The 22,695-nt window shown below is 45.9% G+C and overlaps 2 protein-coding genes and 1 pseudogene across 2 annotated transcripts in view; 2 read left to right on the top strand and 1 right to left on the bottom strand.

The window, feature by feature from the left end:
* Window positions 1-9,358, bottom strand: part of RBM10 (RNA binding motif protein 10) — a 29,229-nt gene extending 19,871 nt beyond the window's left edge. Inside the window, 2 exon segments of the mRNA XM_023760944.1 lie at window positions 7,056-7,197; window positions 9,014-9,358. Of these exon segments, the coding sequence (XP_023616712.1) occupies window positions 7,056-7,197; window positions 9,014-9,065 (194 nt within the window). The 5' untranslated portion in view covers window positions 9,066-9,358.
* A 472-nt stretch (window positions 9,359-9,830) lies between these two features.
* Window positions 9,831-12,071, top strand: NDUFB11 (NADH:ubiquinone oxidoreductase subunit B11). The gene is made up of 3 exons (XM_006097133.3): window positions 9,831-10,075; window positions 11,572-11,702; window positions 11,875-12,071. The coding sequence occupies exons 1-3, from the start codon at window positions 9,869-9,871 to the stop codon at window positions 11,996-11,998; spliced, it is 462 nt and encodes a 153-aa protein (XP_006097195.1). The 5' UTR covers window positions 9,831-9,868; the 3' UTR covers window positions 11,999-12,071.
* A 376-nt stretch (window positions 12,072-12,447) lies between these two features.
* LOC106698557 lies at window positions 12,448-13,218 on the top strand (annotated as a pseudogene).
* The last annotated feature ends 9,477 nt before the right edge of the window (window positions 13,219-22,695 follow it).

The raw sequence follows: 22,695 nt of genomic DNA, 5'->3' as shown, positions 1-22,695 counted from the left end.
TAAAATGTTAATGATAGAATCCAGTGGATGGGTATAGAGGTGTTCACTGTAAAATTCTTTCGACTTTGCTGTATGCTTGAAATTTCACAACATAATACTGAAAAAACACCTATAAAGCTAAAAGATAATTAACAAATGGGGAAAATAAAATGTCTCCGGACATTTTGGTTGGTTTCCAATTTTTTTAAAAAATATATTTTATTGATTTTTTACAGAGAGGAAGGGAGAGGGATAGAGAGTTAGAAACATCGATGAAAGAGAAACACCGATCAGCTGCCTCCTGCACACCCCCTGCTGGGGATGTGCCCGCAACCAAGGTACATGCCCTTGACCGGAATCGAACCTGGGACCCTTCAGTCCGCAGGCCGATGCTTTATCCACTGAGCCAAACCGGTTAGGGCGTTTCCAATTTTTGATAATTGTTCATTCATTTAACAAATATTAACATAACATTTGCTATGTGTCAGGCACTGTTCTAGGTGCTACGGATACTACTGTGAATGAAATGAAGTCCCTGTCCTTGTGAGCTCAGCTTGGAACCAAAATTGTTTCCTTATGATAAATGGCTCAGCATGAAGTGGCTGGTCTGAGTATTCTTAAGGTTTTTTATATGAACAATACTTTTTCATATTTGCTTACTATAGGTATCCCTCAATATTTGGACTCGTCATCAGAATTTAAGAATTGAACAGATTTGAATAAATGTTCAGATTAAATCCTAACCCTCTGACATTGAGAATATAAACCAAATAAATCTGGATATTAAACTCTTACTTTCTTAATCCAGGAAGAGAGCAGCCCTGGCTGATGTGGCTCAGTTGGCCCAGTGCTGTCCCATGCACTGAGAGGTCGCAGGGCATATGGTCCCCAGTAGGTGGCATGCAAGAGGCAGCCGATCCATGTTTCTCTCTCAAATTAAAAAAAGGCCATCATTAATAAAATATGTAAAAATCAGGAAGGGAACAAATTTAGATAGTAAGGGATACTTTTCATTGGCCTCGGTGCATTTTGATTAAATACCGTTCAAAGGCAGACCCTGTTCATAATACATTTCTAGGAAGCTGGACTGAATCATAATATATGAGGACTTCCACAAAATAAGTATATTTCTAGAAAACATAAAATGCCAAAATTGGTAGAAGTAGACAAAATGATAATAAAATACTCAGGCCCTTTTACTTTTTATTTTATTTTTTAAAAATATTTTTTATTGATTTCAAAGAGTATGGGAGAGGGTAGAGAGATAGAAACATTAATGGTGAGAGAGAATCATGGATCGGCTGCCTCCTGCACACCCCCCACTGGGGATCGAGCCCGCAACCCAGGCATGTGCCCTGACCGGGAATCGAACTGTGATCTCCTGGTTCATACGTCAACACTCAACCTCTGAGCCACACTGGCCAGGCACAGGCCCTTTTAAAGGTTTTACCAAGCTTTCAGGGGACAGATAATTCTTATATAAATTTCTTCAAAAAAGAGAAATAGCAAAAGTTGCTCAATTCATGTCATGAGGCTGCTTTGTTTCAATGCAACATAAACAGAAAAGGATATTATAGGACCACTTCACTGATGGACACAGATGCAAATATCCTAAATACAGTCTCTAATAAAATGTGTTTAAAATATTATTTAAACATTTCCTAAATAATTATTCTGCCAAAAATTCATGAGTAAAGATTAGAAAAACCCAAATGGAGAAACATCTACAAAGCAAGTCACTTGTACTTTTTTTCCAATTTATTCTTTTTTTTTTTTTACCATTTTAATTTAGTAAAAAGTTTTTCAATTACAGTTTACTTTCAACATTATTTTGTATTGGTTTCAGGTGTACAGCAGTGATTAAACAATCATATACTTCATTTCTTGAACAATTCAGTTCTCCACCAAGTTGTTCACAGAAAAATGTCTCGGTTGTCAAACCAAACTTCGGTTTTTGTCCTGACACCCCTTTCATGCTGAGGTATCAGCATGACAAAAAGAAGCATGTCTCAGGCAACAGACGAGAGAATGCTTTCATGCTGGTGAAATCAACCATTAGCACAATTTTAAAACGTAAAGAGGCCACCAAGAGTGGTAATGTTATTTTACTTCTCTCTTTTCTGATTTTGTTTATTTGGGTCTTCTCTCTTTCTTGATGAGTCTGGCTACAGGTTCATCAATCTTGTTTATCTTTTCGAAGAACCAGCTCTTGGTTTTATTGATCTTTTTTTTTCAGTCTCTATGTCACTTATTTCCACTCTGATCTTTATTATTCCCTTCCTTCTGCTTACTCTGGGCTTTTCTCGATTTCTTTTCTAATTCTTTAAGTTGTAGGGTTAGATAACTTATTAAAAGTTTGTTTTTGTTTGTTTTTTGAGGTAGGGCTGTGATGCTATGAACTGCCTCTCAGGACTGCTTTCATTGTGTCCCATAAATTTTGGGTTGTTGTGTGTGTTCATTGTCATTTGTTTCCAGGATGTTTTTTTATTTCTTCTTTAATCTCTTTGGTAACCCATTCATTATTTAATAACGTGCTATTTAGCCTCCATATGTTTGAATGTTTTTGAATGTTTTTACTGTAATTGATTTCTAATTTCATGCCATTGTGATCTGAGAAGATGCTTGATATTTCAATCTTCTTGAACTTGTAGAGACCTAGTTTGTGTTCTAACATGTGGTCTATGAAAATGTCCCATGTGCACTTGAGAAGAATGTATATTCTGTAGCTTTGGGGTGAAATGTTCCGAAAATGTCCATTGATTCCATCTGATCAAAACCCATAGATACAGACAATAGAGAGGTGAAGGCCTGGGAGGGGTGGGTATGAGGTGGAGGGGGTCAATGGGGAAAAAACCCCACAAACAAAGAGGATATCTGTAATACTTGTAGCAATAAAGATAAATTTTTTTTAAAGATTGGTAATGTTGCTAAGGGCGTGAAAGAAACAATGATCACAGACAATTGAAGAGGTAGAAAAACTGTTGTTGATTTGGAGAAATAAAAAGCAGTCAGCATTACGGAGGCAGTGATATATGAGCAAGCAAAGATGCTGCATGCTGACCTGGACCGAGTGCTAAAAGTGATTCGTTTAAGGCTAGTAGGGTGGTTTGATAAATTTAAGAAAAGAAGTGTTTGTTTATAGATTAAAGAGTACATTAGACATGTACTGTATATAAGAAAGGTTAAAACAGGGAATCATTTGGGGGTATGGAACAGATTAATTCAATTTACATTATTTCTAATAGGAAAAATTATTTGGTTTTCGAACAAATCACTTCTCAAATAGCCTTCTGGAAGGAATTAAGTTTGAGAACCGAGGTTCCACTGTACTTTGCAAAGTGTTCCCCCTGGATATTTCCAGTACCTACCTGGTACCATATCCACTACATAGTTATCACAATATTATTGACTATACTAGAGGCCCGGTGCATGAAATTTGTGCACTGGGGTGTGTGTGTCCCTCAGCCCAGCCTGCACCCTCTCCAATCTGGGACCTCTCGAGGGATGTCCGACTGCCCTGTGGGATCGGGCCTAAACCGGCAGTCGGACATCCCTCTCACAATCCAGGACTGCTGGCTCCCAACCGCTCACCTGCCTGCCTGCCTGATTGCCCCTAACCGCTTCTGCCTGCCAGCCTGATCACCGCCTAATCACTCCCCTGCCAGCCTAATCGATGCCTAACTGCTCCCCTGCCGGCCCGATTGCCACCAAATGCCCTCCCCTGCCGGCCTGGTCACCCCCAACTGCCCTCCCCTGCAGGCCTGGTTGCCCCCAACTACCATCCCATGCAGGCCTGGGTCACCCCCCAACTGCCCTCCCCTGCAGGCCTGGTCGCCCCTAACTACCCTCCCCTCCCAGCCTGGTCGCCACTAACTGCCCTCCTCTGCAGGCCTGGTCGCCCTCAACTGCCCACCCCTGTTGGCTCAGTCCTCCCCAACTGCCCTCTCCTGCTGGCCATCTCTGACCACATGGGGGCAGCCATCTTGTGCGAGGGTGTGATGGTCAATCTGTACATTACCTCTTTATTATATAGGTTTCCTGATGTTGTACTTTACTGACCTGTACTTTTGAAACATATCAAGGTCATAAAAGGCAAAGAAAGACTGAATAACTCTTCCAGATTAAAGGAGACTAAAAATTCAATGCAATGTGTGTGATCTTGAACTGGATCCTGGCCTAGGGAGAAACAGCTATAAAGGACATTATTGGGACAACTGATAACTTCTGAATATGGACTTTATATAAGACAAAGTATTGCATCAACATTAAATTTCCTGATATTGACAAGTGTACTGTGGTTATGGAGGGAAAAAGTCCTTGTTCTTACGACATACATGCTGTAGTACTTAAGGGTCATGTCTGCCACTAACTCAAATGATTGGTGGGGGGGGAAATGTTATATGGGAGGAGGGGGTGAGAGGGAAGAGGAAGCAAGAAGGAAGGGGGAGAGGAGGAGAAGAGAAAGGCAACAAAACTGACAATACTCCCTGAATTAATATATCAATTCAATGCAACCTCAATAAAAATTCTTAAATGTTTTTGAGAGACTTGGCTAAATCAACTCTGAAAAATAAGAGCAAAGTGGGAGCTATTAATACATTCTAGCCCTGACCAGTTTGGCTCAGTGGCTGGAGCGTCGGCCTGTGGACTGAGGGGTCCCAGGTTTGATTCTGGTCAAGGGCATGTGCCTTGGTTGCGGGCACGTCCCCAGTGGGGGTGTGCAGGAGGCAGCTGATCCATGTTTCTCTCTCATGGATGTTTCTAGCTCTCTATCTCTCTCCCTTCCTCTCTGTAAAAAATCAATGAAATATATTTTTTTAAAAAAGACAGTCTATAAAGCCATAATAATAAAGACAGTAAGGTTCTAGCACAAGAAAGAACAAGTAAATCAATGAAACAAATTAGATCGCTCAGGACAGACCCATGTACATGAGGTAACTTGAAATGAGATGAGGTACTACTATTTAGGAGATGGTACTAGGGAAACTGCCCACTATATGAAGGAAAATAAGACCAGAATCTACCTTATACCATATTCAAAACTGAATTTAAAGACCTGAATGAGAAAGGTAAAACTATACAGTGAAAACAATTGTTGCAATCCAGAGGTAGGAACACAGAAGATTCTGAAAGCACAGATTATAAGACAAAAAAGTGATGATGAATTTTAGTGCCCTCAAATTAAGAGCAGGTATCCATCCTTGGGGGAATCATTAAGCAAAATGCAGGAGGCATATCCTATGGTGTCTTTGGGACCAATTAGAAGCAAAACACTAATATACACATGGCAATACAGACAGATCGTTTTAAAAAATGCAGTGCTGAGTTATACAAAGTTCAGGGGGGGAAATGAAGACTATAACACTGTGTCATTTGTGGAAAGTGAAAACACAGACAACTCTAAACAACACTAGATATTTTCAAAGAATACATTTCAAATACGACAGAGAAGCTGCCTACAGCTACGGGAATTGGGACTAAAAAGGGAAAGATAAGGCAAGAGAAGGCCTTTGTACTGACCTACGATAGAAACTTACTGTGAACTAGACAAGCGTGATTAACTCAAACCTCTGCACTTGAGGTCCTTTAAAAGCCCAAAAAAGAAAGCCAGTGGCTTTATTTGGTAATAAAGTCTGAAGCAGGCAAGTTATGTCACCTACTTCCACTCAGAAACGGCCACAGAGCACTTCTAGCGAATCCCATCCAAAATCAAATGCCTTTCGAAAGACATTTAGAAAGAAGGTCAAGCTGAATAACACATCTCAATGTGGGCTTCACTTTTCAGAAAACAAAATATTATAATTCTACTTTTTTTTTAATATATTTTATTGATTTTTTACAGAGAAGAAGGGAGAGGGATAGAGCTAGAAACATCGATGAGAGAGAGACATCGATCAGCTGCCTCTTGCACACCCCCCAGTGGGGATGCGCCCGCAACCAAGGTACATGCCCTTGACCGGAATCGAACCCGGGACCCTTGAGTCCGCAGGCCGACGCTCTATCCACTGAGCCAAACCGGTTCGGCAACTTTTTTTGTTTTTTAATCCTCGCCCGAAGATATTTTTCCATTGATTTTTAGAGAGAGTGGAAGGGAGGGGAAGAGACACAGAGAGAGATGTGAAAGAGACACATTGATTGGCTGCCTCCCACACGCAAGGTACATGCCCTTGACCAGAATCAAACCCAGAACCCTTCAGTCCACGGGCCAACATTCTACCCACTGAGCCAAACTGGCCAGGGCTAATTCTACATTTTTAAAAGGGCCTGTTGGTAGAAGAAGCCCCTTGCAGGACATTAAAAAATATTTTTTCCTGACTTTTTATAAATCTACTGACTCTTAATAGAGGTCTGCTTTCCTACGTAATCCTAATATGTAAAGAATAGATCACCTTCATTAGAATAAACTGGGGTGATACAGCAGGATGGTGAGGGAATGGCCTGGGAAGTCTGTATTTTATCAAGTGTCCCAACTGTTTCTTGCTCTACCAGAGTTTAAAAATAACTACATGAGTGCCCCATTCCAAGGCAAGTATCATGCCAACTTCAGCCCACTCTGCCTCTGAAATCTCCCACCATCTGACCTGGCTTGCCCCATACTTGTCCTGGCAAATTCCTGACTCTGAAAGCACCACTCTCATCCATCCCTTCAACCCAAAGCTACAGCTCACACCTCTGCCGAGAATCCACAGGCACTTACAACCCACTACCCATCTCTGCCTCTCCTCCCACAGTGGCTGTTCAGACCTTGGCGAATGGCACCATATACCTATCTGGGTCCCCCAAACTAGAAACACCTTTCTCTTGATCCCTTCCTACCCTCACAACTGTGGCACCCATCCAACTGTTTCGGAATCACCTGTAAACTGTGTGGGCTCTGCTGTGAGACCCCGAGTAATAGAGAGAAGGCTGCAGTCTTTTCTGCCTCATTCACTGGGGCACTCCCAGAGCCTAGCACACTGGTCCTGGCTCACACTGTCTCCTCAGCCTGAGAGCCTCCTCCTAGTACCTTCCTGGATCAGTTCTTCACACGGGGACGAGCCTAGGCTGTTTGGTCAAGGCGGAAGCAGGTAACTCACCGTCTTTCATACTCCATGTCCTGATAGGACCTTCGGGGGCTGCTAGGGCCCCTCCTCAGCCGCTGGCTCCGTTTCACTTCCCAGCCACTCCCGCTGCTGCCACCATGATCTGCCAGCCTGGGTGATGCCTCCTGCAGGGACTCTGGGGAGAGAGGCAGGAAGAAAGGGGTCAAAGCAGTTGGGGCAGAGAGGGCCTCCTTGAGAAACACTTGTTGTCAAGGCTCTCTGCTGTCTCTTGGTCCAGGGACGTTGTTTCTCAACTCCAGGGCCCCTACTTGGTCTGCTCCTTTCCTTTCCCCACAAACGTGAGGCTAGAGCTCACTGCCCTAGGACGATCAAGGCCTTCAGCAGACACGGAGCATCCTGCAGAGAGAGAGACCTGGTGGTATCGCCCATTCTGTGATCGGAGCTTTGACATCTGAAACTGGTAGACACCTTCAAGGCCGGAGCTACCTGCCTACGGGAGCTCTGGGTGCTGAATGACTTGTTAGAGATCAGGCACATGAGGCATGGATGCGAGACTGCACAGGAGCAGTCCCAGGCGCCCACCAGGCTCCTGCCATGGGCCCCCGGGTGCCCCTTCATCCTCCCAACAAGATGCTGGCTGCCCCTTACAAGACAGCAGTAGACCAGGAAAGGCTTAGGGGGTGGTGAAGGGGCTAACTTGGCAATGAGACAGCTGCCGCCTCCCTGGGCTCCTGGCCAACACAGCTTTGGCCCTCCACAGGGCAACTGGCTCAGCCCTGAGTGCTGTCTCTTATGTGCAGCCAGGTCCCAAGGCAGCTCTCCCTAGGGTTCTGGGCCCAAGTTATTCAGAGGCAAAAGGAGCCCTGTCGGGGGCTGTTCCCAAGCACTGTGCTATTCTACTCAGAAGGGCGGTCATTTCACCCAGCCCTCGGGGCTTGAGATCCAAGGAAGTCCTGAGAGCCATGTGACCTGGCCAGGGGTCACCAGGCAGTATCCCAGAATCTTCAGGCCTGCCCTCTGGACAGCAATTAGGCAAATCCAGGCAGTAACAGCACCTACCCAGCACTAGGTTGCCACCACACCTTTCCTCCATGAATACACACACACCCCAATGTTCTCTTCCTCCTCAGGCCACAGGGAACCAGAGTTACCTCCTCCTAGATGGGTAAGAGTTAGAATCACAACCAGGGGCCCCAGTGGATAAGTGTCCATACAAAACCCTCATTAGACTCTGGCAAAGGGGCCAGAGTCACACACCGGAATCCACAACAGATGGGGGCTAGTCAGACACGCGCCCCAAATAACGATGGGCCAAAATCACAGACAGGAACCCACAATAATACGGGCCATCAGCACCCCATTTCAATGGATGAACATCACAGTCACAGACAGACAGCCCTCCAAGAAGGGGCAATAAGTCACACACCCTTTCCTTGCATTCCCTCCCTGCCCTGGAGGCAGGTTAGGGCCAGTCGCCAGAAGACTCCTTATGGATAAAGACCTCTCCCAGGAACAGGGAGGGACCAGAGTTAGACACACACTCCAAGGATAAAGACCAGGGTCACAGAGATGTTCTCCGTTCTCCCTCCTCCTCCTCCTCCAACTCCTAAGGACCCGAGGCACAGAACACTTTCCCACGCACAGATTAAGTACCAAAGTCACACAGAACAGGCAACACATCCCCACGCCTGTAGATAAGAAACAAAGTCGCAGACACCTGCCTCCCCACGGAGAAAGTTCCGTGTCGCAGACACCACAGCAGCCCACTCCCATCCGTCTCTCCCTTCCCCCAACCCGCGTGCACCCATCCTGCGCCCGGATCGCGCACGAGCCCCTGTTTCTCAAAAGGAGTCAAAATTAAAGACAACCCCTCCCAGGCTCAGACCGCGCACGCGTTCCTCGGGCCGCGGCCCGCAGTCCGCACGCTCACCTTGTGCATGCACCCCCCGGCCTCCGGCCCCCGGCCCCTTCCCTCCGCCCCCACGACCCGCGGAGGTCGATGCTCACCTCGGCTCGGGCTGTCAAGGGAGGGCTCCCTGACATCACCTCGGCCCTCAGCCTCCTCCACCAACTCGCCCAGCTCAGCAGGAGCCGCTTCGCGCAACCACCAAGTTCAAAGCTGGAGGCAGCAAGGCGGAGGGAGGAAGGGGCGAAGCGCCGAGCGCGCTGCCCTCCCGGGGAGCCCCGCCGCCGCCTACTCCCCGCTAGCCGCAACCACCAGCACAAAATGGCGACCAGGAGCAGGGAGCCGGCGCTCCGACCACCATCCACCTACTGAGGGAGCGCGCTCTGGCTGGCCGCGTCTATTGGTCGCCCTCCGCCATCGGCCAGCCCCTGGCTGCTCTCATTGGCAAGCGACTGCCACCTCCCCGGCCCCCAGCCCCGTGCGAACGCCTGCTAGTGGAGAAGAGGAGTAGTTATTGGCCAATCGGGCGAGGCCCGCTTTTTAGACGCTTAGCTTCCTTCAAAGATGAAAGCCAAGCGGAAGCTCTGCCTCTTGCACGGAGGGCAAGGGAAACCCGGTGCGATTGGCTGGGAATTGCACCCTCCCACCCCAAATGTCATCGCTTTCTTCTCACCAGGGAAAGGAGCAGACCTGAAAGGCTGCTCGGGCAGAACTCCCATAGCTTTAACCGAGACAATCAGGAAATGGTTGCTCTAATGAGGCTGTGCCACAGGGAGGAGAAAGGGCCACTCAATGCTTTAAGTCACGTGAGAACATTAGACAGACTGGGACCTATTTCGTGCGAAGGGGGCGGAGCGACAAGCAGCGCGCCCGGGTCCACTGCGGCTGCGCAGAGTTCCATTTCCGTCTCCGCCCCTGAGAGCCTGCCCAACCGTCTGTCATGGCGCCCGGACTGTTAGGTTTGTACGCTCGCCGCCTTTTGGCAGCAGCGGCGACGCGAGGGCGCCTGGCTGCCCCGGTTCGCTGGGAATCCAGCTCTGCTAGGGCTGTCATCGCTCCGTCCGCTGCGGTGGGAAAGCGGGCGCCGGAACCGACAGTGCACTGGCAGGAGGACCCAGAACCCGAGGACGAAAACCTCTATGAGAAGGTGAGAGAGGGGAAACGGGACGCCGGTAGGGTCAATCCGGGGCTGGTGGACGGGGCGCCGTAGAGGACTTTCTTAGGCGGTTGAGGATTGCGCAACTGGTAAACCCTCGAAGACTTGGGTATTTTTCGTGACTTATTCTCCTCAATTCCCCGTGTTATCTTCTGTTCAGAGCCAGAGGCGAGACTGACCTTATTTTGCAGAAAGGTATCAAACCTGATAGGACGCTTTTGCGGTGCTAGTCTTTTAAACATGTTACATGCATTAACTTATCTGATCCTCCAAACAACCCTGTCTCTTAGGTCCTGTTAGTATACTCACTGTACAGATGAGGAAACAAGCACAGAGATGCCAAGTGACTTGCCCAAGTTCGCATAACTGAATGTGCGGCAGGACACATTTGAACTTAGGTCTCCCAGTTCTGTGCTATGTGATAGCAGAGGCTCTGAAATCAGAATGCCTGGGTTGGAATACAGGCACTGGCAGTTACTCACCTAAGTGACCTTGGGAAGTAACTTAACCCCTTAGTGCCTCAGTTTCTTTGTAAAGTGGGAAAAGTATTAGGACACTTTTTTAAAAATACTAAACCTGCATCGTATAATTAAATGAGTCGAAATGCTCAGAACAGCATCTGGCACTTAGTAAGTACTCAGCATTTAGAAGGTGTTACTTATTATTGCCATTTTCCAACTCACGGGGATATTGTGAAGTCTGTGTATGTGAAAAGGCCTGACACATAAGAGGTACTTCATCAATATTAATCTCTGGTTGAGGGGCTTGGATATATAGGATGCTCATTCATTCATCCATTCATTCTGTAAATATGTATTGAGGGCCTACTGGATGCCAGGCACAGTTCAGGGCCCTGGGGGTCCAGCAGTGTAGAAATCAGATAAAGCCCTTGCTCTTATAGAGCTTATATGATAGTGGGAAACACAGAGGATAAATATGTAAAATACCTGAAAATGGTAATATAGAACATGTAATTGGTATCATAAGATAATATGATATACAGGATCTGTGGGATGCTACTTTGGTAAACTAATAAATGCTAGAAAGAATGTTAAGCAGGATAAATGGATCGAGAGTGACTTGGGGGTAGGGGGTAATTTTATTAGGTTGAACCATAGGAAATGGCCAATATTCAACCATTTTTGACCAAAGAAAATGGCACTTTCCAATAGTTCAACTTAATAGACAAGGTGACTAGGGAATGTCTCTTAAGAGAAGATGAGAAGCCAAAACTTTGAATGAGGAGGCAGATCCAGCCAAGCCTGCCTGGGGGAAAAGCTTTCCAGGCAGAGGGAGCAGTAAGTGCAAAGGCCCTGTGGTGGGAAGGAGCTTGACAAGTCCTAAGGACAGAAAGAGAGGAATTTAGGGAGTGAGGGGAGACTGGTTCGAGGTGAAATTGGAGACCAGCTTATGCAGGGCCAGCATAAGGTTTTGTGGAGCAGCAGGAAGCCCTCATTGACCTCTTCTCCTCCCTTCTCCTCCCACAGAACCCCGACTCTCATGGCTACGACAAGGACCCTGTTGTGGATGTCTGGAACATGCGGGCCGTCTTCTTCTTTGGCTTCTCCATCGTCTTGGTCTTTGGCACCACCTTTGTGGCTTATCTGCCTGACTACAGGTTCATGGGGTGTCCAAGAGAATGGGATGGGCGGGGGCAGAGGGAGGGGTGGAAGTCGAAGGGGACTCTGCCAGGAGTCCTGTCCTGACGTTGAGGAATGGGGAGCTAAGGTGGGGATTAATGTCCAGGGAGGCTTCCTCATGTCTCCCCTCCCCCATGTTGCTGCCTCCAGGATGCATGAGTGGGCCCGCCGGGAAGCTGAAAAGCTTGTAAAATACCGAGAGGCCCATGGTCTTCCCATCATGGAATCCAACCGTTTTGACCCCAGCAAGATCCAGCTGCCAGATGAGGACTGATTGGATCTTCTCTACCCCCTGCCTGCCACTCTGCCCTCTCCACGGAGCACCTTATTAAAGGGACTGAAAAATATGACTGGCTGGTGTTAATTTTGTTGTGAGGGGGTTGTGGGAGTGGGGGTGTCAGACCTTAAGAGGGCCACTGCAGCCTTTCCTGGGTGTTCTGGTTATCTATTGCTGTGTAACAAGCATCCTAAAACTTAGTGGCTTAAATGACAATTTAATATTGTCTTTCATGGTCCTATGCTTGACTGCGCTCAGTGAGGTGGTTCTTCTTGGGGTCAGATGGTGGCTGGGGCTGGATTCATTTGAAAGCTCAACTGGGCTGGACATCCAAGATGGCTTCTTCACTCACCTGTCTGGCACTTCAATCTTCTTCCACAGCGCCTCTGTCTCCAGGAACTTCCTTCAGGTCCACCCTCCCCGCCCCAAGGGTAAACACTCCCTACTTGTAACAGTGCAGGTTCATTTGTCTAGTTCAATACTTCATGTAAGTGCATGGAGACATTTTTGCCTCTGACTTCTTTCATTTAGCGCTATGTTTGTGAGACAGATCCACGTTGTTACATGGTCCGTAGTTTGTCCGTCCTCATGGCTGTGCTCTCTTCCATTGTGTGAATAGACTACACTTCATCCATTCTAGTGTCAGTGGGTATTTGGGCACTTCTCTGTCTGGGGCTATTAAGAATAATTCTTGGAGTGACTAGGCCATAAGGGAGATGCCAGTGGCCATGGGTCCCTATGGACAGTCCCAGCCAAGCTGCTTTGACCGAGCAAAGATGGGCTTTGTGATGGGTTGCACCATGGGCATGGTGGCTGGGGCACTCTTTGGCACCTTTTTCTGTCTCAGGATCGGAATGTGGGGTCAGAAGCTAATGGCCTCAGGAAAGCTGCGATGGCAAGTGGTGGCACCTTTGGCACATTCATGGCTATCGGGATAGGCATTTGATGCTAATCAGAGCAATGGTTGCCCACATCTACTCCATCCCATCAGTCCCAGCCCATGTACTATAATAAAAAGACTGAGAAATTATTCTGTGAACATCTTTTGATGGACATATGAACTCGTTTCTCTTGGGCATATATCTCGGAACGGAATTGCTATCATGGGGTAGACAGGTGGTGGCCTTAGTAAAGCATGCCAGTTTTCCTAACTACACTTCCCCCTTTCGTAAGTGGTACCTCCTTACCATTGCTCAACATTCTCCATCTTTCTCATTGTAGCCATTTTGCTAAACAACTGGCCTTGTAAGGACCACATTGGGATGAAGGGGTGGGAGTTGAGTTCCTCCTGTGTGCCAAGCCCTGACAGTGTGCCAGGCACTGACAGACACCAGGATCTCTGTCCTCAGGAATTTCCCAGGGTGGGTGTGGTGGCCGGTAGGAGTGGTCAGAGAAAAACATAATGTTTTCACCCTACTGTTTGACCCCAAGGATATTTGAACCATGATATTTTAAAATACTTTTTTTATTGAATTTTAGAGAGGAAGAGAGAGAGAGAGAGAGAGAGAGAGAGATCGATTGGCTGCCTCCTACACAGCCCCCAGCAAGATTGAGCCTGAAACCCCAGCACATGCCCTGACCTGGAATCGAACTGCAACCTCTTGGTGCATTGAACCTTGACATTTTAGACCCAGCTTTGCTCCAGCAACATAACAGATAAACACCTTCACCCTTCAATTGAACAGAGCCTTTATTATGTGCAAGGCTCAGTGAACAAGACAAACTACTTGACTTCAATCCTTGTCACAGGGTCTGCTTCTGGAGGGACCCGAACTAATATATTCTCAGTTCTCAGGAGGTTTACCTTAAGGTGATAGGTAAGACTGAGAGTACACAGCACAGAAACAGGTAAGTTCCACCAGAAGGCTGGCTGGCTGGAATGTTAGGATTACTGGAATCTGCCAGGAAAAGAGTGGCTAGAGATGAGGTTATAGAGGTGGTCATAGGCCATATCCCTAAGGCCCCATGGGCTGTGGTTAGGAGGAGTTTATACTTTACACACTACACAAAGTTGACCAGAAACTTACCAAAAACCCAACTTAGCAAAGCTCATCTTAGACAATCCTAGATGGAGATTGCTTATAGTTTTTCCCATGGATCATCCAGGAAATAAAAACGAACTCTCTTACCAGCTTCACAACGACTATTACTGATAGACATACACACTGCAGAATAAACCAACAGCTAAAACTGTGAACTTTGAAATATGTTGAGGGAGAACTGATGGAAGGATCCTATGTTGCCAACAAAACATGAACGTGCAAATTTTGATCCTGAAATATTAGACTTGATGAAAACTAGCCACAAATAAAGTTCAGAATGTCAGGAAAGCTACTCGACAAATATTTATTGAGTGCCTACTACCAGGTGCTTTCATAGGCAGTGGGGACACAGCAGGGAAAAAAGATTAAAAACTTCCCACCCTGCCCTAGCCGGTTTGGCTCAGTGGATAGAGCATCAGCCTGCAGAGTGAAGGGTCCCAGGTTCAATTCTGGTCAAGGGCACATGCCTGGGTTGCAGGCTTGATCCCCAGTGGGGGGGGGGGGGGGGGCGTGCAGGAGGCAGCCGATCAATGATTCCCTCTCATCATTGATTTTTCTATCTCTCTGTCTCCCTTCCTCTCTGAAATCAATAAAATATATATTAAAAAAACTTCCCACCCTCAAGGAGCTTATATTCTAGCAGAGGGAAACAGATGATAAACAAGGCAACCAATCGCATTGTTTGCATTAAGTGAACACTAAAGCCAGTAAAGAGGATCAGGCATGTAGGGTGGGAGAAACTTGTATTTAAATAGGGTTGTCAGCTTAGGTCTGGTTGAAAAGTGATTTTTTTTTTTTGAGGGGAAAAAACTGCGAAGAAAGTGAAAGATGAGATACACAGATGGAAGAGCATTTCTCGGAGAGGGAACGCCCTGTATAGGCCCTGAAGCAAGAATTGCTTGAGCAGTTCAGGGAGCAGCCTGAGGCCAAGGAGATATCTGGGACAAAGTTACTACTGTTGAAATATAATCCAGACAAGAAAATTGATGCATGGATGGAATCATCACTGTAAAAATTAACCTGAAAATGATTCATCCCACTGAAAACAACCTCAGAAAAATGAAAATGGCCAAAATTGGCCACTGTGTGGCATTGAAGAAGGAATTAAATTGGTTCAGGATTCACTCGAGGGCAAACTTTCTCAATAAAAATTCACCTGAGCCCTGGCTGGTTTGGCTCAGTGGATAGAGCGTCGGCCTGCGGATTGAAGGGTCCCAGGTTCGATTCCGGTCAAGGGCACATGCCTGGGTTGCGAGCTCGATCCCCAGTAGGGGGCGTGCAGGAGGCAGCCGATCCACGATTCTCTCACATCGATGATGTTTCTATCTCTCCTTCCCTCTTCCTCTCTGCAATCAATAAAAATCTATTTTTTAAAAAAGGTTAATCTGAGAGTGCTTATTAACATTGCCTATCACAGATTGTTTATAAATATTGGTGGGATGAATCCTCATTAACATTAATGTAGTGTCCATGGAAGTTCTTAAATAAGCGCCCTAAAAATGAAATCATGGTAATCATGGTTTTGTGGATGTCCCGATTGTGCATTTGGAGTGGAGGGTGGTTTTGGGAACCTGACAGTCACTATGGAGGGGTTTGGGGCCCGGGATTGAAAGTGGTGGCTTCTGAAGACAAGGTTTGTAAACCTACTTAGGCCAGGATTCTGGCAGTCAGTCATCTCAAATGTAGAGAAGGTCTGGGGAACTCTGGGCCAGGTCTCAGCTGAAGTTTAGGAAAAGAACAGCCATTGATGATGCCACGAGGTGTCAATCAGAGGCACACCAGCCTTGTCTTTTTATTCTCACCTCCCTCGTTTCCTTCAAGTTTTTGCTAAATATCAGCTTCTCAAAAAGGAGTTCCTTATTTTAAGTTCCACCCCCTTACTATTCATTCTCTACATTTATTGTTGAGTTTTTTCCCCTCCACAGCACACACAAACTGCAGTGGGTGTGTTGTCCTTTTAATTGTGGTCATGCTGCCAGGAATTAAACAAAAAATAAACTGGGTCGTTATTTTAATGAGAGAGAGACAGGGAGAGGAAGGAGGAGGAGAAAGAAGGAGTAAGAGAGATAAAAGGAGAGAAGGAGGGAAGGAAGGGTAGGAGGCAGGAGTTCTTCAGAAACCCTAAACCCATCAAGATGGGGCAGGACTGGTGTGAGGGGGGAGGGGGTAGATTGAAACAGATTCCATTTTAAAGAAAAATACTCTCTACTATCCAGCTTCTGGGCCACCATTTTTCCTACATGGAATCCACTTTCTCCCCTTTCCAGAAAATTCCACTCACCCTACAAAGTGGCCTCTTTGGGGGAAGCTTTCATTTTGAAAAAGAAGCTCAGATGGGTCGGTTTGGGATCTGACCCTGAAAAAGAGTTTTGATTAATAAAATTTACCATTTTTAGTTGAAAGTCTATTTTGTCTGATGTAAGTATAGCTGCACTTGTGTTTCCCCCACTACCATTTGCTTGAAATATTTTTTCCATTGCTTCACCCTCAGTCTATACATTGTAGGGCAAAAGTAGGTTTACAGCTGTATGTGCAGCAGTTTATTCTTGAATTATTATTGTATTATTTGCCATACAAACAACTGTAATGAGTCTCTTGTAGGCAGCATATTGTTGGCTCTTGGTGTTTTGTTTTTTTAAAAATTCATTTAGCCCTTCTATGTCTTTCAATTGGAGAATTAATCTATGTATAAAGTAATTATTGATAGGTAAGGAGTTACTCTTGCTATTTTGGTAATTGTTTTCTAGCTGGTTTGTAGATCTGTTGTTTCTTGTTTCTTCTGCTGCTGTCTTTTGTTTGTTTGTTTTTGTGTGTTTGTTGTTATTGTTTTGCTGCTGTCTTTTTTCGTGTGTTTTGAGGTATTTTGGTATCAGTATGCTTTGACATCTTTTTCATGTTTTTTGTGTAATTACCACGGGTTGTTTTTTTTTGTTGTTGTGGTTACCATGAAGCTTCAAGTATTTTAAATTATAACATCCTATTTTAAATTGATAACAACAACTTCAATAGTATTCCTAAACTCTACACTTTTACTCACCCCCCATCACAATTTAGGTTATTGATAAAGTTCTTATTTTTTATATTGTGCAACCAATAATAGATTATTAGTTATGGTTATTTTTACTACATTTATTTTTTACTTTTTAAACTAGAGTTGTATTACGTACTCTTACAGAAAACACAATTACAGAAAATTTAAATATATTTTTAAAAAGTCACACACATGCGCGTACGCGGATAAAGTTCCCACGCCAAGATTCAACTTGGGCGGTCGGAATGAAAGCCAATCCCTAAGGGCGACAAGTGAACAACAAAATAGCGGGCGCTTTGACTTCATCTTTGAAAGTGTTTTGGACCCGCCCCAGGTTTTTGTTTTCCCTATTGCGGTTGCGCAGAGACTACTCCCACCCCACCCCCACCCCCCACCACCTTGCTGCTCACTCACAGTCGGGGGAAGTCAACACTGCTCCTGGGTGGGACTGGGCAGCGGAACAGGACACCTTAAAAGGATCAGCAGAAAGTGGCGGCGGGGGATGGGCGCAGACCCTCTCTGCAGGCCCGCCTGTCTGTGTCCTTAGATGTCCGGAAAGAGGCGGGGCCAGTTGTGACAGATCTGTGGCCTCTGGTGTAAATCAGCTGTTAATCAGAGCAGCCTTGACACCTTTAACGGGTGGGCTCTCCAGCTGAAAGGCAGCAGACGACCAATCAACAGCTCTTGCTCCTGAAGCCCTAGCTGGGCTGAGCAAGAGGGCAGAGGGCTGATTGACTAGCGCTGATTGACACCTCGACCTGTCAGTGAGCGCGGGGTCTGGACCCACCCACCTCCCGGCTCAGGGTGCGGGAATGGAGACTCGGCCCTTTTGAACCAGTGAAAACACTTGAGCCTTGCCCTTGCGGAGTAGCTCTAGTCTTTTGGCAGTTGAGGGGAGGGTCTTGCTTTGACCGACATGCTTATCATCCAATAAGCATGTTTGCTTGAGCTGGGGACGGGGCGACGGGTTGCAGGAAAGGAGGGGTCCTTGACTGACCCTTGTTTCGCTGAACAAGGAAAACCAAATTCTACGAGTAGCCGCCCACCCTCACCTTATCCGTTTTAAAAAAGGCTCATAGCCGAAACCGGTTTGGCTCAGTGGATAGAGCGTCAGCCTGCGGACTGAAAGGTCCCGGGTTCGATTCCGGTCAAGGGCATGTACCTGGGTTGCGGGCACATCCCCAGTGGGAGATGTGCAGGAGGCAGCTGGTCGATGTTTCTCTCTCATCGATGTTTCTAGCTCTCTATCTCTCTCCCTTCCTCTCTGTAAAAAATCAATAAAATATATTTCAAAGTCCGTTTTAAAAAAGGCTCATGATACTTAAAAGTTTGAAAATCACAACTTTGGAGCAATTTAACTTTCCATGCTGGACAGAAACGGCAGCCTCACTGCACCTCTGAAAAAACAGAAGCCCCTCAGAAAGGCGATCTTAGAGGAGTGGGGACCACAAATAGAAGGGGTTCTCAGAGCAGCTTTACAGCCGTTGACAATTCTAGTAAATTGGAACTTGATTTGAGGTTTTGGGGCCCGAGAGACTTTGACAGAGGGTTTCTGGTGAGAGTGATGGGGTTTCTAGGGACAATGATGGGGGCCTGTGGGGATCAGTAATAGATGGTTAGTAGTTGAGGTCAGTTTGGGTGACTCATGTAGACGCCCATAGTAAGGGCCTGCTCTCCAATGAGACCATGTGGAATTAAGCTGCTGATGGAGCCAACTGCCGTTGCCTCCTGGGCATGGCAATGCATCTACCATCAAAGACTAGACACTGTAAAAGACTCTTATGTTTCTAATGCAGATGGTTTGCAGTCTGACAGCGGTGCACCCAACAGTGGGTCAATAGTCAAAGTATTTGGTAGACATTCCAGCTCCCTACCATCAGCAGATAACTAATATTGTTGAACATTGGACACCTTCCTACAAAATGGACTAAAAAGGATTTCAGGCTCTACCTCTCTCACCTCGTCCTGATCCACATACCGTAGTAAGGCAATTTGATCACGGAATGTGGCTGTCCCCCAAAAGGGGTCACCTCCTGGATAAAGATCAGGACAAAAGGGGTGGATTATAGAAACCTATTTTGAAAATTTGGGATTCAGCCCATTCTTGGACATGATGTATCTTTCCTTCCCTTCACAGCAATCTCAGGCCAGCCTAGTTCGTAATCTCTAGGTGACAGCTCAGCTCAAAAGGGACCTAAGGGATTTGAATTGAATTATGGTTCAGTCACCTAGATTCTCTTGTTGGATGGACATGGTCCTAGATCAGTGATGGAGAACCTTTTGAGCTCGGCGTGTCAGCATTTTGAAAAACCCTAACTGAACTCTGGTGCCATGTCACATATAGAAATTTTTTGATATTTGCAACCATAGTAAAACAAAGACTTATATTTTTGATATTTATTTTATATATTTAAATGCTATTTAACAAAGAAAAATCAACCAAAAAAATGAGTTCGCTTGTCACCTCTGACACACATGTCATAGGTTCGCCATCACTGTCCTAGATCATAGGATTAGAGTGAGGCTTGGGGTAAGACTTCTCTTGTTGGATGGATACAGTCTTAGATCATAAAGACAACGACCACTTGACTGAGTACGTTGTTCACTGAGTTCCCTTCCAGTGGTCCACACTGACAAAGATAAAAGACATAAAAAATCTGTAAATTTTATAAAAGTATCTTTGATCCTCTTGCACCTGACCTTTCTGAATGAAAGGTCAGGTACAAGTAGGGGATGATCAGATAAAAGTGAAGTTATAGGCATTGGGATGAAACAGACCAATTTCATGGCAGTGGACAGAGTGTACTTGGGGAAGGAACACCTTAAACCTTGAGAGGTGCAAGATGGGAAGATGGTTAATGCTCTTTGTCCCCTAGATCAGTGGTCGGCAAACTCATTAGTCAACAGAGCCAAATATCAACAGTACAACGATTGAAATTTCTTTTGAGAGCCACATTTGTAAAATTTAAACTACATAGGTAGGTACATTGTTATTAACTTCATTAGGGTACTCCTAAGGCTTAGGAAGAGCCACACTCAAGGGGCCAAAGAGCCGAAGGTGGCTCGCGAGCCGCAGTTTGCCGACTACTGCCCTAGACTGAGCACTACAGCCTGATAAAACAATCATATGGTCTCCCAGAGTCAAGCAGCAGGTGCGGCCTGCAATCTGACCTGAATACAGGTTGGTCGTCACTTCTTTGGAATGAAAACCACAGAAAAACTCATGTGAACGTGGCAGACATAAACTATTCTGCTGTGCCAGATGCCATCCATGTCAGCTCCTGAACACGGACCTCCCTCATGCCCGTACAAACACATGGGCCAGCATGACCTTGTTTAGATCTGACTGATATAACTCATCTGCTTGTCCTGACACCTGAATGGCCTCGGATTATGCCATGTTTAGCAATTGGGCTACAAGCCTTGGATGAAACCACCCATGGGATTTAACCAAACCAAGTAATGATGATCCTAGTCAAGTTGAACAACAAATTCTGAAATGAAATGAATCATGTCGCTTTGGGTTACATATTTGTATATGGGGAAAGACTGATGAACAAAACATCTCTCCATTGGGGAAGGGTTTGCTTGTGGACCCACGTATTGCCCCCTTGTCATTATTGACAGTGACACCAAATATCTGCAAGTCAGTCTAAATTATTTCGTGTGGGTTGCAGTATGATAGCCTGGCCTTAGACTACTTTCTGGCTAAGAATACATAGTCCTGACCCTACATTACCTTGGCCACTTCTCAGGGTTGTGTGGACAGCAAGCAACCTTAAGGGATGAGGTAATGCTTCCCTCTAGGACAAAGAGCAGGCTGAATTTCTCAAGCTCAGCATTTCTTGGCTGTGATGTAAACCAACTGCATGTCCAGCATCCATCATGGCCCCTCTGTGTCATCCCTGTGGGACTTAAAGGACATGGGGAGTCAACTTGCTGAACATGTTGCTTGCTGTGCCATGAGAGACACATCCTTTGTCTCTGCTCCCAGAGTCTTGTGTCTTCTATCAGCACCTATAACACTTGTTAGCTTCTAAGAGGGTAATAGCTCAGACCCTTCACAGACCCTGACAATCAAGAATTAAGGGATTGCCCAGCCGGCATGGCTCAGTGGTTGAGTGTCGACCTATGAATCAGGAGGTCAAGGTTAGGAGACTAGCCAGCTGTAGTGGTGGGAGTGTGTGTATGGTGGGGGGGGGGGAGGGGAAGGTGCCCTATAGTGTGCCTTAGAGCATCCCTGGGTGAAAAAAATATTCATGAGATCACATATGCAGGCTGTATAAGATGACCAGTCATCCAAGATTGGGGGTTCCCTGAAATGTGGGACTTTTAAAAAAGCAGACTGAATTTTTAAAAAAGAAACTCACTTCAAATATAATTATACTAGAGGCCTGGTGCACGGATTCGTGCACTGGTGGGATCCCTTGGCCTGGCCTGCACCCTCTCACAATCCGGGACCCCTTGGGGGATGTCAGACTGCCAGTTTAGGCTCAATCCCCGCAGACCAGACAGAGGGACCCCACTGGTGGATGGAATTCATACACTGGGCCTCTAGTATGCATATAAGATCTTTGGTTAATCTCTTCCCCCTCCCCCCTCCCACCATTCCTCTGAGATTCATCAGTCTGTTCCATGTTTCCATGCCTGTGCATTGTGAGTGTCTGCCCCCTGGTGGTCAGTGCACATCATAGCTACCGGTCAAACAGTTGAATGGTTGAAGGGTTGCTTAGGCCAGTGGTCGGCAAACTGCGGCTCGCGAGCCCACATGCGGCTCTTTGGCCCCTTGAGTGTGGCTCTTCCACAAAATACCAACTTCTGCGCATGGGCCACGAAGTTCAATCACACTGTACATGCGTGCCCCGCACGTGGTATTTTGTGGAAGAGCCACACTCAAGGGGCCAAAGAGCCGCGGGACCGCAGTGGGGGGTTGTGACACCGGGAAAGGAGTTGCATAATACCATAGGAAAATCCAACAAAAAGGCCATATAAAAAAGGATTCCCCAACAACATGAACTAAAAGAAAACTGGACAAACTAGACTTTAGAGCAGTGGTTCTCAACCTGTGGGTCGCGACCCCTTTGGGGGTCAAACGACCCTTTCACAGGAGTTGCCTAAGACCATCGGAAAACGCATATATAAATACATATTGTTTTGGTGATGAATCACTATGCTTTAATTATGTTCCATTTGTAACAATGAAATTGGGGGTCACCACAACATGAGGAACTGTATTAAAGGGTCGCGGCATTAGGAAGGTTGAGAACCACTGCTTTAGAGTAAAAATATAACCTGAGTAGCCCTCAGGTTACTAAGGAAAGTTTTAAAACTTTCTGAAAAAGAAATATCCAGGTCCAAATGGTTTCACTGGTGAATTTTGCCAAATATTTAAAGAATAAATAACAATAAATACACATTATCTTTTCCAGAGAATAGAAGAGGAGGAAAAACTTCCTAACTCATATTATACTGATGTCAACACCAAAGATGGTAGAAATAAACAAAACTAGACACCAATATCTCTGATAAACATAGATGCAAAAACCCTCAACAAAAATGTTAGAAGTCTGAATCCAGAAATATATAAAAAGACTAATATACCATCACCAAGGGGGGTTTAT

The sequence above is a fragment of the Myotis lucifugus genome, unplaced genomic scaffold (genome assembly GCF_000147115.1).
Source record: "Myotis lucifugus unplaced genomic scaffold, Myoluc2.0 scaffold_196, whole genome shotgun sequence".
Taxonomy (NCBI): Eukaryota; Metazoa; Chordata; class Mammalia; order Chiroptera; family Vespertilionidae; genus Myotis; species Myotis lucifugus.
The sequence above is the reverse complement of the archived record's forward strand: the minus strand, read 5'-3'. Positions and strand labels throughout refer to the sequence as shown.

Coding starts and splice junctions, on each gene's coding strand:
- NDUFB11 (XM_006097133.3), top strand. CDS start 9,869: ATGGCGCCCGGACTGTTAGGTTTGTACGCTCGCCGCCTTTTGGCAGCA. Junction 10,076..11,571: donor ACGAAAACCTCTATGAGAAG/GTGAGAGAGGGG, acceptor CTCCTCCCACAG/AACCCCGACTCTCATGGCTA. Junction 11,703..11,874: donor GCTTATCTGCCTGACTACAG/GTTCATGGGGTG, acceptor TGCTGCCTCCAG/GATGCATGAGTGGGCCCGCC.